The 18,700-nt window shown below is 43.5% G+C and overlaps 1 protein-coding gene across 5 annotated transcripts in view; it reads left to right on the forward strand.

Annotated features, from left to right (window-relative positions):
- Positions 1-18,700, forward strand: part of CEP112 (centrosomal protein 112) — a 404,486-nt gene that overhangs the window by 234,815 nt on the left and 150,971 nt on the right. For all 5 annotated transcript variants that reach the window (XR_014444546.1, XM_083148204.1, XM_083148203.1 and 2 more), the window contains exon 21: positions 9,826-10,056. Coding sequence is in view for 4 of the 5 variants with exons in the window: in XM_083148204.1 (XP_083004330.1) it covers positions 9,826-10,056 (231 nt within the window). In the remaining variant the exon portion in view is untranslated. The remainder of the gene's footprint in view (positions 1-9,825; positions 10,057-18,700) is intronic.

Here is an 18,700-nt window from a genome sequence, read left to right on the forward strand (position 1 = left end):
GTTAGTATACTTTGTATTGATACACATTTTAAATAAAATATTGTTACGAGGCTGATTGGGATGTGACCTGTGTCCTGGTCATCTCTTCTGTTTATATTTAGGTTGCATTTGGAAAACCGATATCCTAGACCGTGTCAAAGAGAACTTTCTGGTACAGTGGACTATTAAGTAACATCAGGAAAAAATCACTGCCAATAGTTTAATCAAATAAATAAAATAGTTTTTTTTTTTTGTTAAAATCTGCTATGTTTTTTATTTTATCCATGGGTGTTATATGTCCTGAATGGAAGCGGTTAACACTGGTGTGATCTGCAATAACACTGTAATGTAATGAAAGCATGTTATTGTTTCTGGCTAGGTGTTTTTTCTCTCCAGCATTCTTGGGATAGTATTCCTGCAGCTATGAATTCTCTTTGATGTTTGCTATCTTAAGGAAATTTTATGACTTTAAATGAGTAGCTAAGAAGAAGCCTGTGGAGGGTAGTGTGTGATCTGCATAAATGCCCATTTTCCTAAAAATGCCCACATGCAGGCCATCATACCAACTCTGTACCCATCCTGACTCGCTTGTATTTACACTAGACACCAGTAGGATCACTTCTTGAAAAATTCTATGTGTAGGAAAGATGATATGATATTTTCCTCACAATGATTTGGGTTATTCATAGGATATAATTAGTTAAAGGAGTTGAGGTATTTCTACATCTTTACGGTAGCTGTCTGAGTTCTACCTCAAGGAATGGGTATAGAAAACCAAAATGGTTTTTGAGTTTCAATGACTTTTATTTCAATAAAATGATAAAGGTTACAACAGACCATTTAATTGAGGAGAGATGATTTTCTGTATTTTTATTTCTTTTATACGGGTGCAATAAAACAGATCTGGTTGTCTTGTGTTGTGTGAACCTTGATGCTTACTGCTCAACCCTTTGAAGTTACAGTTTTTCCCCCCCTACCTGTTTATTGCACTATGTTTGGTTTAGGTTGAACCCAAAAGGGTTGGCTCGGAGGCATGCATCCACTCTTCAGCAGCTCTCGGAGATGGGCGCCACCATCTTGGTTATGTCACATGACCAGTGCTGTGCATATGTAAATTAGTGGCAGTCTCATCTGACCTGTAGAGCTATTTGTTGGCTTCCCACAGGCATATTTAGGTTGTATAGGAAATCCTCTGGGCTGTAACAACTTCCTACATACCAAGCGAGTTTGCTGTGTGTCACCAGTGGTCTAGACATGCTGTGACTTATGGTTCTTCACAGCTAGTCTGAACCTTTTGGCATTTAGGTGTTGCGAGAGTCCTTGGTTCCAGTATTATCTGTTTGTGAGGTTCCTGAATTCAAGCCTCAGTCATTACCTGAGTCCCCAGTTCTAATTCTTTTTAAATCCGGATTTCTCGGATTTAAGCCTCAATTTATTACAGGAGTCCCTGGTCCGCGTTCTTTTTTAAAGCCGGGGTTCCAAGATTCAAGCCCCAGTTTATTACTGGAGTCCCCAGCCACAGCTCTGTTTAATTCTGGAATTCCTGGATTCAAGTTTATCACCAGAGTCCGAGGTCCAAGTTCTGGTAATACACGGAGTTCCCGAATTCAAGCTTCAGTTTGTTACCGGACTTCCCGGTTCTAGTTCTGTTTACTTCCAGAGTTCCCAGATTTAAGTCCCAGTTAATCACTGTAATTTCAAGATCTAGCAATCATTCATCTTCACCTACTCTACCGTAATGTTTATTTGCTGACATGATTGTGGGTGTCCCATACAGGGGGCCATGAGCTACTGGGGAGGACCGCTGGTCAGTTAGACTCTGCTCCCCTGCTTAGGGATCCAATCTGCATCTTTTCGCATCTAGTTTTACACCAGAGTCAGATCTACATTCTTCACCAAGCATGACAAAAACTCATGTTGACCATTTCGCCCTATGTCGACCTGTAGCAGTCTGGGCACCTTTTAATATCGGGTGAATTATTGACTGCACCAATTTGTAAATGCCAACCCTGTAGCATTTACTTCAGTTAAATGGATAAGGGCAACACAAAGACACAGCTGTGTTTGTTTCTCATTTCATACTGATTATGATAGAACATGTGAAGTGATCTTAGCTCGCAGAGAATGTACAAGTGTTGTGCACAGATCACCCTCAGGCTGTTTATGTGAAGGCATTGATTGAGGCTCTCATTATGAATGCAGATGAGCTGTGTGGACACTGGCTCTGCAGGGTTTGTGGCTTGGTAAGATGGCAGTGTGCATACAAACGGTTTTGTATGTTCTTGTGCAGTTTTCGAAGCGATCATATATATATTATACATCATCCTGTGCAAAGAATGAGAACCACAGATGTATTTAGTGATGTTTTTGCCCCGTTCATTATGCAAAAATTCCTGCACTGAATAAAGGCTGTAATATCTGGTAAATGAAATGATTAATAACCACAACTATTTAGTTGTATTGTCTCCTGGTATTTCCCAACTCTAGTGTTCACTATATGTGCAATTGTGGTGGTCAGCGCAGTAGGCATATTTTCAGTTATCAGCCTATGTAGCAATATATGTATCACGTCTAAAAGTTTGCCCTTAGAAATTTAAAAATGCCAACCTCACTGACCAACACCATTGCACCTACAGTATAAACACTACAGCTCTGCCATACAGCAAATGCCTGAACTTAACAATAAGGAACATCATTTGATAAAGTAGAACATTTCTGGCATTAAGCAAGACTTTACTGGCTGTTTTGTATTCTTGATAAGCTAAGTATCGCACCTAGGGCATTTTATATATATTGCCTACTCTTAAAATCAGGAGAGATGTTCTTCTCCTGAGAGTGCAGGCAATTTACCTACCAGAGGTCCTTCAAGAGAGGAGGGGCAGGCGGGCCCCCTCCTCTCCGTTGGTGAAGAGACTGGTATTGTGCTAGTCTACTGCGCATGAGTGGGTCTCTGGGAAAATGGTGGCGGTGGCCATACTTTGCTTTTGTGCTGCTCAGCCGGCACTGGACTCTCAGAGAGGTGAGTATCGTTAAATTGGTGCAGGGAGTGTAGTGTGTGGGCCCCACATTTGTGCACTGCACATTTAGCAACCATTATAGGTACAGTGGTGTTGGCTTCCTGCAATATGAGCAGGGATTTGCATTGATGGTGCAAATTGTATCAAAATGCAATTTTCAATTCAGCGACCACTGGTGGACAGAGTACAATGCTGTATGTAGTGTCATTATGCACTTTGCACTGCTCCCAGTGGATGCCATTGGCATCACCAAGTGACACGCAACAGGCCATCACATCTTCTCAAGCCTGGATTTGAAAAATTTGCCGTATTTATCTGAAAGGCCTTGTTTTACTGAGCTGCTAGAAGAAATACCAATTTGCTGTATTTATTGTTAACAAGTATATTTTTATTTATTTATTAAGAGTTTTTTATATATGGGGTAAGGTGCTTCTCTAAAAGTAAGCAGGCAGTATATGCATGGCAGCGCGGTGAAATGTATTGTGTAGATCAGTTATTTTAATAAGGGGGCATCAATAGTGCCATAATAACTTGAATCCCTTACAGCATTAACATAATGAAAAACAAATATGCAGATGACTATGCATCAGAAAAAGGTGAGAACAGATTGCCGTGTCAACCAGCAGAATGACACATATCAATGAACTTTTTGTTGTTTTTGAATCAGTCTTTTATACTGGAATATGCTTCACTTACTAAAGACTTGTTGATTGCCTAAAGGTGAGTACACACGGGTGCAATTTCATGTAAAATCGCTGGGAATATGGTCGCTGAGCGACCATATTCCCAGTGATTTGCGCGCTCCCGTGTGCACTGGCTAATGGTCGCTGGTCGCAGGAGCATGCTCCTGCGACCAGCGGCTTTCCCCGGCGATCGCTGTGCCGGGAGGTCAGCGCCGGGGAGATCAGCGTTGATCTCCCCAGCCCCATGCCGCTGCTCCCTCCCTCCTCCCATCAAAGTGACAGCAGCAGCGTCTGCTGCTGCTGCGCTCCCCCTCTGCCCCGTAGCAGTGTCTCCCTTTCATCGCTGATGAAAAGGAGACACTGAGCAATATGATTGCTGGGGATATATTGCTAGCAATATATCCCCAGCAATCATATTACCCCGTGTGTACACAGCATTATGAAGTTAGACTGAATTGTCATTGTATGGACATTTTTAAATAGCCCCGTTACAGACATTAATTGTGTACCATTGATTTACTCTTAAGTATGGGCATCTACTGAACAGTGGCCCTATTACAATGTCCACTTGTGTGCATGTGTATATTCCGTTTGGATGTAGTTAATATGCCGACAGTTGGGATCCCAGCGGTCAGGATGCTGATGCCAAAATCCAGACTGCCGACATTTTACCGCCAGCCGGAATGTTCTCCCTTGTTTAGGTCTTTGACAACCCCCACAGAGAGGAATAGAACCTTGTGGCGAGCCACCATGCAACAGTATGGCTAGTGCATCGAGCCCAATAATAAAGTGTAACACCACATGTACCCAAAGGCACCATTCAGGCTAGCTTAATCACAAATAATCTAGGGTGCACATATAAATATTATGGTTTCGTGTGTGCACCCCTAGCCGGGACTGCTGTTCAGGACAGCCACGGCGGAATCCTACACTACCTCTGTTTACCCCCGGGTAGGGTGACCAGCTCCTGCAAGAACTAGGCCCGCCCTAACTGCGGTGCAGGAAGGTGTTAGATACATACAAGGAACCGGGGATCCCCCCAGGGTACAGTCAAAAGGATAATCTAACTAAAAAGCCTGACTGAGACTAAAAGAAAAAAGGCAGCTTGCCATAACTATCTAACACAACAAAAAGCGCCAGCGACCTAGTCGCCCACCAACTGCGACCACGTTGCATACACAATAAGAAATACACCACACCAAAAAGCACACAACAAACGATACGCACAAACACTAAACAGCAGGTGGACAGCACTGGAACAGAAGCTGAAGCTGACAGACAGGGTTCTGTAACTGAGTGAACGCAGGCTGGAACTGCCAAAGGCCAGGAAGGGTGCACTGGGCTAAGTGCAGGGAGCAATGGACAATTGCCAGCAAACGGCTGGTGAACTCGAACAGAAAAGTACCCAAACAGGTGGCCAGCTGTGGATCGGGAATAGCAGCTACTTGCACAGGAAACAGGAAGCTGGAAGCTATCGCTGGCAGAGTATTGAAGGAGAGCTTGCCCTATGAAGGGCTCAAGTGATTAATTACACCTGGTAGAGATCCAGGCAGCTCCCAAGCTGTACTTAACGAGCTAATTTACCTCGCAGACTTATGAATGAATTAAGCTCACAGAATATTGAGCTGATATGGCTCAAACCTACCACTGGAGGCCACCAGTGAGTCAAATGTCAAACACAAACTGAACAGAACCATAAATCCTGGTTCCTAACAATACTGTATCTATATTCTGGAAATATACGATATGTAATGCCATAAAGCAGACTTAAATAGTAAAATAATAATCTAACCCATCCACCATGTATAGATGCCCCAAATAAACCTTCCCCAAAACCCGCCACCCTGTATAACCTATCCCCAATTCAGGTATACTTGGATCCCTAAACATGTTACCCCTATCCCTCTAATCCTATCCCCACTAACTACACTAATTAACTAGACCCACCCAAAAGGAGGGATAATAAACTAATGACCCAAGACCAGGATGACACTGGATCTCCTACACAGAAACAAAAACAAGTCGCTATTGTAGAATATACATAGTAATTCCTATATAGGTTCTACAGAAATACCCGAAAGCGTTATTCGGGTAGGTGTTTGGTATAAAAAAGTATGAATGTATTCGTAATGGTCTTGCAATGAGTGAAACGTGTTATCCCACCTAGCACATAGTATTAACAGGATATCTATTTATCCATTCAAGCTGTAATCAGAATTTTCTGGTGATAGTGACTTGTCAAGCAAAAACTAAAATAAAACCCCTTACAAAAGCAAACCTCCCATTAACCCCCCACCCTGTATCACCTAACCCCAACCCAGGTATACTTCGATCCATTAAGCACTATTACCCCCCCCCCCCTTACTTAACTATCTACTTAACTATCTTATTTATGTCCCCCCACCCATATATATATATATACAGGGCCGTTTCTAGAGGCGGACAAGCCGTGCAGCAGCCCGGGGCGCCGTGTTTGACAGCCGGGGCGCCCTGCAGCTCCCCCAACGCCGCGGCCGCCGCAGCCTCCTCCCCGGCGTCCACACACAACAAGCAGAGGGAGGGGAACGCATCGTGCGTCTCTCCTTCCCCCTCGCTCAGTGTCTCACTGGGCTGTCAGCCTATCAGAGCTCGCGGGCTGGCAGCCAATAAGGAGCCAGCCCGCGGGGTATGAATGGCTGATGGGCGACGGCTCAGGACAGACAGGTACACAATACACAGTGAAGGGGAAGGAAAGAAGCGCGATGCACTCCGCTCCCCTACTCAAGGAAGCAGCGCTGCAGCAGCACTCCCCAAGGAAGCAGAGGCGATGGCACAGGGGGAGACACAGACACAGTGAGTTTGGCACTGTGGGGGCATAGATCTATGGCACTGTGGGGGCATATTTGGCACTGTGGGGGCATATGTTTTACACTATGGGGGCATAAGTGTGGCACTATGGGGGCATATGTGGCGCTGTGGGGGCATATGTGGCGCTGTGGGGGCATATCTGGCACTGTGGGGGCATATATGTGTGGCACTGTGGGGGTATATATTTGTGGCGCTGTAGGGGCATATCTGGCACTGTGGGGGCATATTTGGCACTGTTGGCATATGTGTGGCACTGTGGGGGCATAGCTGTCACTGTGGGGGCATATATGTGTGGCGCTGTGGGGGCATATCTGGCACTGTGGGGGCATATTAGTAAACGGCATCAGTTGTGCGTCAGCGGCGCGTGGGGCATAATTTGTAAAGGCCATTACGGTGTGGGGTCTAATGGGCATCACGGTGTGCGATATAATGTGTAATTGTCATCACGGTGTGTGCGACATAATGTGTAAATGTCATCACGGTGTGTGACATAATGTGTAATTGTCATCACGGTGTGCGGCGTAATGTGTAATTTTCATCACGGATAAATATTGTATAATGATTTAAGTAGCCTGTCATTGTTTGGCCTTGATCTGTGAGGTATACTAAGTCCCTGTGTGGCCTTCAGCCGGCCAACTTAAGTGCGGGAGGACAATGACAATTCCTGCGGTAACCAATGTCTGGTCATGTAGGATGCAAATGTGTGATGTAAGGTAATTGTTTTCCTGCTAGACCACGCCCTTATATTAAGACACACCCTTTTTAAAATTAAGCCACACCCTCCGGCGCGCGCAATTTCCGCAGTGCCATGTTATATATATATATATATATATATATATATATATATATATATATATATATATATATATATATATATATATATATATATATATATATATATATAGGCAAAAAACTAATGACCTTGAAATAAGTTTAAGTTTATACTGGCTCTCCCACCGTAAACTTGAATAGCAGAGTTAACTCATATGACATAATCAAGGACATATACTGTAATTTAGCAGGATATGTAGCTATGCACATCAATAGACAAAATCAATCACAGAAAATTAGATAACATGTAGCACGATCAGCAATGTAAAGAATTCACATTTGGAAATAACTCGGAAAATGGAAATGTATCTTCAATTGGGCCATCTACATATCTCTTATATATTTAGCCAGATCTGTCACTCATCCCCTGTGTAGCTAACGTTCCCGCCCAGCGGCATACACAAACCCGCCCCCCCCCCAGGGAAAAGACCAGTGTTTTATGTGTATAACATTTTCATGTGTATAACGTTCCACGCCCTTGACATCACCTCCCCCCACCCAGCCAGGGCTACAGTACACGCCCATTATCCACCATTACTCCACAGCCACCATCCACCATTATTCCTGCACACCCCACACCCCCCCCGCGATTCACGGGACCCCCGCAACCCCCCCTCCTGCGATTTGCGGACCACCGCCCCCTCCCGTGATTCATGGCACCCCCCCTGCGATTTCCGACCCCCCCTCCCGCAATTCGCGCCCTGTGCGATTTGCGTACCCCCTCCCGCGATTCGTGTGACCCCCGCGACCCCTCCCGTGATTCGCGGGACCCCTTCCCGCCATTCGTGGGTGCCCAACACTCCACAGAGACAGCACTGACTAAAGTTGTGAATGATCTGGTCACTTCTAAGTCTAAAGGCCACTATTCACTACTAATTCTTCTAGATCTCTCTGCTGCTTTTGACACTGTTGACCACACACTTCTCATACAAATCTACAATCCCTAGGTCTTAAAGACACAGCCCTCTCTTGGTTCTCATCCTACCTATCTAACCGCTCCTTTAGTTTTCGTTTCTCTGATTCTACCTCCTCTTCGCTACTTCTTTCAGTTGGAGTACCTCAGGGTTCTGTTTTAGGTCCTCTGCTTTTCTCAATCTATACCTCATCTCTTGGTAAACTAATTGGCTCCTTTGGATTTCAGTATTATCTGTATGCGGATGATACTCAGCTCTACCTATCCTCCTTGGACCTGTCCCCATCTGTATTGAGCCGTGTCTCTGAATGCCTTTCTGCTGTTTCATCCTGGATGTCCTCTTGCCACCTCAAACTTAATATTTCAAAAACAAAATTAATTATATTTCCGCCAATAAATAGTAGTTACCAACCTGATATCTCTATTGCTGTTGAGAAGATGACAATCACTCCTAGCTCTCAAACTCGCTGCCTAGGTGTTATCCTTGACTCTGAGCTTTCCTTTGTACCACACATTCAATCTGTCTCAAAATCATGCCACGTGCACCTAAAAAACATATTTAAAATTCACCTTTACCTTACACAAGACACTGCAAAAACTCTAATCCATGCTCTCATCATCTCACGCATTGATTATTGCAATGGTCTCCTTATTGGCCTTCCCCAATACAGACTCTCACCACTACAGTCCATCATGAATGCAGCTGTGAGGCTAATCTTCCTAGCCAGGCGTACATCGTCTGCAAAAGCTACTCTGTCCGTCACTTCATTGGTTACCTGTATTCTACCTTACTCAATACAAATTATTTTACTTACATTCAAAGCCATAAACCAAACTACACCAACATGCATATCTTCTCTTATCTCAAAATATCATCCAACGCGACCTCTACGCTCCTCCCAAGATCTGCGTCTCTCATCCACACTCATTACTCGCTCCCATTCCCGACTGCAGGACTTTCTTCGGGCTGCACCCACTCTGTGGAATGCCCTCCTAAGCACAATAAGACTCTCCCCCAGTCTCCAAACCTATAAGCGTTCCCTAAAAACTTATCTCTTCAGTCAAGGTTATCAAATTCTAGAACCAGTCACAGAACCTTGCATTCTGGTGGAATTGATGCAATAAAGAATACAGTATCTATCCTTATGTATCAATGCCTATTTCACTATAGATTGTGAGCAGGGCCCTCCTACCTTTTGACTGTCTGTAAATACCCTGTTTGTTGTATAACTGTCTCCTTTGTAAAGCACAATGGAATATGCTGCGCTATATAAGAAATTGTCAATAAATAAAGTAGATGCTTAAAAATATACATTATTATATATTGTTCTATATAATTAACTGGTAGTAAATAAATAGTTTGTAAATCTTAAACTTCCAAATTATTGTCCTAATTGAATGTCATTGCATCTTCTGAACATTGCAGTATGTTCATTCCTTATTAACATCTGTAAAGGGATACAAATATGTCTTTCAAGAGTGCATAAGACAAGTCTGCATTGTTGTCCATCTTGTACTTTTCTGATACCGATTTTAAATATTTCTCTTCCTTCAGACCATCTCTGAACTGCAGGCCCAGGTTTACACTTTGAAAGAAGAGCTGATTCAAGTCAACTCTCAACGCAAGCAGCAGTTGGTGGAGCTGGGACATCTGAGGGATGAGGAGAAACAGAAAACTGCCCAAGAACATCAAATCGCAATGAGCAAACTGAGAGCAGAGTCAGAAGCAATGCGGTCAGAGATGCACAGAACACATACTTCTGAAACCCAGCAAGCTCTAGAGAAGGTAAGTCATCAACCTATTTCCTTGTATTGGTAACAGTGCACCCGCTCAGCTGCTTATAGGTGGGTGGGAAGCAACAACATGGAAAACTATGTATAAATGGTTTCTGACCTGCACACACTTAGTAATACACATTGATTTGCAAATGAATATTAAAAGATCACATCCTCTAACCATAGGAATTTGCCTAAACTTATGTAAGAACCAGCTGTCCTACTGTGATTAGCCTACACCTGCCAGTGCTGCCCTTTTATATTGATATCTCTCTTTCTGGATATTTTTTTTTATCAATAACTTTTTTCCCCCGAGCAGATATATATAATCAGAATATTCCATTTTCCATTCCTAATGCTTTTACCATAGCAACTCTTTCTTGTCATTTCAATTCCTTTCCATCTTTATCACTAAAGCGTAGCGAGCCCCGCGAGGGGACACAGAATACTTTTTTAAAAATCTGCATTCGCTCGCCACGCTTCGGGCTCGGTGGCTCGCTACGCTCGCCACAGATTTATATCCAACTCCATGCCCACTTGGATAGTGGGGAAATGAACAGGACCTTGTTAACATTGAATCCTATGCAAAATCGCATGCGATATCGGATGCAATTCGATGCGATTTTGCCGAAAATCGCGTCGAATCGCATCTGATTGTATGCCTTAAGGTAGTAGTACGTTTATTTATAAGGCGCTGCAAAGTGTCCGCAGCGCCGTACATAGCAAACAAAAAACAAATGACAAGGTAACGTACAGGGTGTGTTGAAAAATACAGTATAAATAGGGGTATAGCTGGTAGAAATAAAATCAGATTCAGTTCAGTAGTAGGTGTCAAAATTGTCGAGGAGACTGAAGATGAATTAGAGGAAGGGAAGAACAGGACAGGAGGACAGGTGAGGTAAAGAGGTAGGGTGAGTACGTGAGGATGGAGGACCCTACTCATAAGAGTTAACATACTAAAAATAGGTGGGTGGACGAACGATAAACAACAGGATAAGTAGGAATGGAGGGGAACGGAGGCAGGATAGGAGGATCAAAAGAGGTTAGGAAGAGGGAGAGGCTAGTCGAAAAAAGTGGGTTTTGAGGGAGCGCTTGAAGGAGGTAAGGGAATCAGAGAGCCTGATGGGTGGCGGGAGGTTCTTCCAGTGCAGGGGGCAGCAATCAGAGGCATACAATCAGAAAATCGGGCGCCCAGATACTACATAAGTACCTTCTATGCTTGCACACTGTGTATATGGTTTGCCTCACCAACAGCACTTATCCTAATTTTTCTGTATTCTGGAACATTTGTATTCCATAATGAGATATCTTAGGGATGTGACCCAAGTCTATACATGAAATGCATTTCATGTGTTTGTTATACACTTATCCTGAAGATAATTTTAGCTAATAGTTTTAATAATTTTGTATATGAAATAAAGTTTGTGGACAACGAACCATCAGAAAGCAAACGTCTTACTATCTCAGTTGCGCTTACATTTTTTAGGGATTTTGGGTTATTTTAGATAGCATATGTTTGGCTATGGAACACTCAACCCATATTGTAGAAATGAATGCTTAAATACCTAGTTGGTATAAAATATGTTTAATGTGTTTGGAAAGATTTAAGCTGGATACACGCACATGATTTTCATAAACAATATTAACAATATAGTTAACGAAATAATTTGTGCATATCTTGTGCACTATATTGTTAAAAATGTGCAATCCCACATATCGTTAATGATAACAGTGAAAATGCCGTGAATATATCATCAGTGACTCATGTATGTTCGGTGGGGTCACCAGTGAAGTCACCAAAGGATATTGGTGACTTCACTGGGGCCCCCGGTCATTCGTTTCTTGGCACAGTCGATTTCGCTAACAATATTGTGTGTACGGGGCATTAGAAAGGTACCCACGCAAAGAAGGATAATGATTGTTACTGTATGGGGAGTACATTTTTCTGTTAAAATGTAAATTATTTGGATGCAGAAAGTCTTTAATGTTTAGCAACCTTTGTCACAGTAATATAACCACATATTTGTTTTACTCTGTTTAATTCCTGATATGATGCTAAGAACAGTCATTGCTGCATTCTCACACATATCCTGATGTTGGTGGGTGGTTTCTATTGTAACAGAATGGTTTTTCAGTTTATGCTAAGGTGAACAAAATAAGATTTGTTTCTTTCACATTTTGTTTTACTATGGCCAGTGGACAGACTCAATTAGAATGCAAATACAACTCTGTTCTCTTTCCAAAGTAAGTGACTGACATTAGCAGAGTTTAAATATCATTGATTTCTTCATAATATTGTTGGTCCGTTCCACTGATTCGATAGTCCAGCGTTTGGGGCATTTTGTAGCAGTTCCCCAGTTTATTGCTTTCTCAAATCAGATTTCCATATAAAAGAGGCATAAAGTATGTTCTCCACAGCTCTTATCAGTGAGCAGCCAGATGGAGCCATATTAACCTCTCTATGAAGCCAGAACTGGCCTCTCAATTCAGAGGTCACCTGCAGGAAGCTTTATTAACAACTCGACGGCTTGCTTTCACAGGTGCTTGATCTGAATATTAAACTGGACTGATACACCTACACACAGCTATGTGTATCCCTGTAATAAGTGCACCAGCTGGGAAATATTGTGCAGTGGAGAAAATGTTTTTGCTTCGGAAAAAAAAAACCCACACAAAACTTATGTCTCGGGTACATTACTTTTGAACACACGGGGAAATTTACTAAGATGTGTATTCTACTTCACATGTGATGTTGCTATGGGCAACCAATCAGAATCTACTTCTTATTTATTTAGCACCCTCTAGAAGATAGTAGACAGGATCTGATTGGTTGCCCATAGCAACATCACATGTGAAGTAGAATACCATACCTCCCAACTTGTAGTTCCACCGAGGAGGGGGTGTGGCTTGTCTGAGAGGGCGTGGTCCAAAATAAGGGGTGTGGCTTGCAGCGAGAGTGGACGTGGCCTATGATCACGATGTGACACGAGGCCACGCCCCGTTTTACGCTGTGGGGGCATGGCCCTGAGGCTCTGCGAGCCTCTAGCCAAGCCCCCAGCCCCTCTGGATGCGGGGGATAGACGCTGTGCACATGCGCACAGCGTCTATTTTCCGGTCGCGGCTCGCCAGCAACTAACGGGGGGACTCCGAACTCTCCCCCCCCCGCGCCGCGGGACACTGCCGGTGGCGGGAAAGACGTGGGAACGTCCCCGAAAACCGGGACGTTCCCGCAATTATCGGGATGGTTGGGAGGTATGAGAATACACATCTTAATATATTTCCACTACTGTTACACACACACACACATACACCGCAGCTTCTCTACTCTTGTTCTCGTCCACATAACATATGTCCATCACTGAACTCCACTCATTGTACACACATCCACACCATCAGCAGTATGTAATACAGTCCAAGGTTGCCAGAGGTGTGGTATGCTGGCAGAACCTGGAAGCTTTTTTTTTTAATGCGGCAAAACCATGCCTTGTTAATGTTTGGCACTTTAAAAAAAAATTCCAAGTTCATCCATGCTCCCACATACTGTTGATGCTGCAACGGCCAATTTATTTAAACTGGCTACACACTAGGTCATTTGGAACGACATAACGTTCACATCTGCACACAGTTTATGCCCAATATGGTGTGCCCTCGCAGTTGTTAGCGGTCTTTTGGTTGGTCCTGCTGCAGGACCGTCAGAAGACCTCTCTAGTGTTGCAGTATCCTACATACAGTAGCCAAGGAATTGTACTCCTCCACAAGGAAGGAGTGTGGGGTGGGTGGCGCTATGACCTGTGTTGGATCACTAGCAGCTGCTGATTTATGGCGGGGTTGTCAGGCCCGAAATATACAGTACACAAAAAGAAGAAGGGTAGCGGCGCTGGCTAAAATGGAAAAATTTAGTTAAAATAACATAAAATAAATGGTAGGGATTGGACTGATTGTACAGTTTAAAAACAATACTTTTTATTCATTAATAAGACCAAAGATTACCCCAACTACGTGTCTACAGGTGGACGGTAACCCAATTTATTGTATTGCATTTGCACTTTACATGGTCCTGACCCCAGGCTTAATAGGAATGGACAGTCCCACACTGCAATTGATTCCCCCGGAATAGCCCTTTGCATTTATACCAGCAATCTTTGGTCTTATTAATGAATAAAATGTATTGTTTTTAAACTGTACAATCAGTCCAATCCCTACCATTTATTTTATGTTATTTTAACTCAATTTTTCCATTTTAGCCAGTGCTGCTACCCTTCTTCTTTTTGTATCCTACATAGCCCCCTGCATCAGCAAGTTTGTATGTACTTGCCAATGCAGGGTTACATCACATGGCGGATAAGTTGGGTACCCACGTCATCCAATGTGTAACTAGCTGTACACACCCACATACCATAACTACACCATTCTACATGGTGCAATGTGCTCCATACGTTTTGAACTACTGTAGATCGCATCTCATATAGTTCAAAACGCCTATGATGTGCTACAGCAGTGTGTATTTTGTGCTATATGCAATGCGATCTAGTACAAAAAGTACGTATTGCACATACTTTTTGTGCTATGTGATGTGCTTCGGAAAACGCAAAACACACCATGTATGGGCACCATAACACTTATTTTACAGCTTATATAGTGGTCCATAAATCCAGTGGAAATCAAATGAAAAATCAACTTTTGAAATAACCTGCTATTTATAAACTAATTCTATGAAGACATTCATAAATGTATTTAGGAACATCTTTGAACCAGAAATACAGTATGTCAGTTTAAACTGTGATATTGGGGGGGGGGCCAGACGGACGGACGGACACCTTGTCTGTTGGCTAATAACAGTCCCAGGTGACAATCCTGTCTCTTGACCAGAAGCAACATGATTACTGTCCAGTATGGACGCACATTTATTTGGCTGCTAGGTTAGTTGGGGTCCAGTACTAGGTCAACGGAGATAAATTTCTTCTAGCTTCACTGAAGTCTGTTAATGAGGTTGGAAAATGGCCAGGCACGCAGACTTTGCTATAACCTTTGTTACAGTGATTTGGTCAACTTTGCTCATATTATTTTCTCTATGTAGGGACCAGAGGTCATGCAATATAGCACTATTGCCTGCGTTACTCACTGTACAGTGATCATCATCTTTAGCTCTAATGGCAATTATGGGTTTGCTAAACGGTATTAGCAGTCACCTTGCAGGTTAATTAAGACAGCGCTCTACTTGCTTTTTATGGTATATAATCATTCTGTCAACAGTGAGCATGTCAGCATTCACATTGTTGACATTACAGAGTTGTAATATCAACAATGTGACATTAAGCCGAGTACACGCTAACCGATGTATGTGCCCAGCGATATTAGTAGCAGCGGGTCCCGGCACAGCACCAGGTGGGTGGGAGAGTGACGGCAGGGAGAGCTGGGTCCTTACTGAGGTCCTCCCTCGCCTGTACTGAACAGATGAGGGAGGGGGTCAATAACGATGTGTGGGAGCATAATGTACACACAAGGTGGCCCATTTATTTAATATTTGCAGCTAATTCCCCCAAAACACCAGTTAAGTGTACCGTGTCCCCTTGCTTGGCTCGCTGTGCACACCATGCTTCGGGGCACGGTGCTTTAATGCATATGGCACACTATTATAATCTAACTCTATGCCCACTTGGATAGTCAAGTATGAACCAAGTTGGACTAAACAAAAACAGCAACTTGTGTTGACTTTTCACTGTGGACCTAGGGTATGTCGACCATTATTAGGTGTCAACCTAGTTTGACCTAGTCATTGTCGACCCAGGGGACGAATACCATTTTAACTTGTAATGTTCATATCTTATTTTCTATGAGAAGTGGCTTTCTCCTGGCTTTTATTCTCTCAGTCTAAGCTGTACTGGCACATTCCAGCTTTCCAAGGGTTAAGGCTGGAGAGGGTCTGGCTTCCAGGAATGGATACATGGCATCTAGAGAACAGTGTCCTGCCAAGTCCTTACGTCCCCCTCCTCACATGCAGGATGAGATCAGATTCCTCCATACAATTGTAACCCAATCGTCAGATCTCACAATGTCCCAGTCAGGGAAATCTTTACTTCCAACAACATTGTCTGCCCTGAGCTCTTCAGCAGCTGAGATGCAAACAGGACGTACTATATTAACCTCTTTTATACTATTCTGTGTGCCTGTGTGACTTGTGGAAGATGTAATGACAGTCCTAATCACTGCACAGTAATAGATGAATGGAGGCACATCAAGTGAACGTTCATTGTTAAGGTGACCACACACAAGCTAATATAATGGTCAAACTGGTCAGGTTCAGCTGTTAAGAGCACAGAACGACTGACCCAGATCCCACTGGTCTCACCCACTATTATGTCGGAAGGTAGTATCCGAACTCACTTATTTCTTGGGGGGGGGCTGATTGGGTGCAGTGGCAAACGCAGGATTTTCAGAAGGGGGTTTCCAGAGTAGCGGAGCAAAGCACGGAGATGGACACTTAGGTGACCCAGTATATGCCGGGTCAGTTAAAGTACACACACACACACATATATATATATATATATATATATATATACATACATACATATATATATATATACACACACAGTGGCGTCAACAGCAGTGTAGACCCTGGGCATAGCAATGTATTGGGGCCCCTACCGATCCTCCAGCGTTAGGGGTGGGGGAAGCTTTGATGTCCTGCGGGTGGTAAGGGGTATTATATCAACCGCTCAGCATGTAGGGCCTGGATCAGTAATTTCCACTAATTACCCCTTTACTGCACAGATGGTGGGAGATGGGGTGGGAGAAGGGGGTATTCTGCTGAATGAAGGGGCCCTGATACATAACTTCCAGGGTTATACAGGATGTTTAATATGCAGAGGAGGGGTGTATAGTGGAGTGGGCTTATTATTCATAATTTTCAGGTGGGAGGACAGCTTGCTTGACTGCAGATATCTCCAGTTCCCAGAAATAGATTTCTTAGATTTTAATGGAATTAACTAGAGAATCCCACCTACCAAATGGTATTGGGGACTAGGGAATCAGAGTTCAGGAGGCAGAGCAATCTGCCAACGAGAATATAAAACTACATACCAGGTGTGTGGAGCTGGGCAGTAACCAGCTGCTGGAAGAATGATATCTCTGGTTCTTGGAAGAGAAGAGACAAGCTACTAGTGTCCATCAAAGGGGAAGAGTCTCAGCTTTTGGAATATACCCTCAGAACAACTCTCAGTCAGACAAAACCTGAAATATCTGACTGGGAAGAGCAATTAACAGGCTTGGATGGGGACCACTGCTTTGAAGTCAGATATCTCCGGTTCCCAAGGGCCGATTTTTAAAATTCTTGTACCCATGGAAAGAGGGGATCCTCAGCTTTCAGCCTGGGGCTCTTAGTCTCCTAGGGGGGTTTCCGGGTACTCAGAAACCCCCCCTGCGTGCGCTACTGGGGTGGACATTGTAGAGGTGTAAATATATAACTGATTCAGACTCCTAATACTGTACACTATGAAAATAAAAGAGAGGAGACACATTTAACAAAATAACAGAATAGCGATTTTGTAGCTTTTGGGGCTGCATGGACAGTGTAATGGGTATCATTACTGCCCCAAAGCACTGAGGTCATGGGTTACATTCCACCACGGCCCTAATGTGTGGAGTTTGTATATAGTGCATGCGTGGGATTGTTCCGGGTTCTCCAATTTGCTCTCACAATCCAAAAATATACTGGTAGGTTAATTGGCGCCCAACAAAAAGAACTGTAGTGTGAATGTGTGCTGCCACCTCTGTAGCAAACTGCTCGACGAATGCGAAACTTGCCAAAGCCGTTCGCTCCCCGGGTCTGCACGTGCGCAAATATACGTGCATTCCCAGACCCACCACCATCAGAACGGCAGCATTCAGCCCTGTCTGATCAAATCTGAATCACCCCCATAGAGTGTAAGCTCCACTGGAGCAGGGGCTAATGTGAATCGCCAAATATTCTCTGTAAAGCGCTGTGGAATATGTGAGTACTATATAATTAAATGGTAATAATAGAGATATATGTTAATATATACATGTCTCTGAGATGGATACACATTTCCTATAGGGTCAGGGATAATACATGAGATGGATGTAATTGCTCTGTACGTTGCTGGGTTATATGTGTGCAACCTACAAGTGCTTTGCTTTTAGAATGCATTTTGGTCCCGATTCGGGTTGGTTTGCAAAAGCAAACTCCTTTAATGGACAAAACCATGTGCACAGCAGGGGGGGCAGATGTAAGATGTGCAGACAGAGTTAGATTTGGGTGAGTTATTTTGTTTCTGTGCAGAGTAAATACTGGCTGCATTATTTTTACACTGCAATATAGATATCGGTTTGAAGTACATACCCTGCCCAAATCTAACTCTCTCTGCTCTGCACACGTTACATCTGCCCCACCTACAGTGCATATGGTTTTGTCCATTAAAGAAGGCATTTGCTTTTGAAAACCAACCAGAATCAGGCCCTTTGTGCAATGCTGTAAATGTTTCCTGCTAGTCTATGTGCAGGCAGTAATAGGCCAATTGTGTGTTGTGGTGGCTACCATCTTCCTGCGCTGTATGCACAGTGTGTTCTTTGCAGTGATTGGACCCAGATGGTAAATCTCACTGACTAGGAGCAGTAACACATGTTGTATGTTGCAG

This window comes from Crinia signifera, chromosome 6, assembly GCF_055691185.1.
Source record: "Crinia signifera chromosome 6, ASM5569118v1, whole genome shotgun sequence".
Taxonomy (NCBI): Eukaryota; Metazoa; Chordata; class Amphibia; order Anura; family Myobatrachidae; genus Crinia; species Crinia signifera.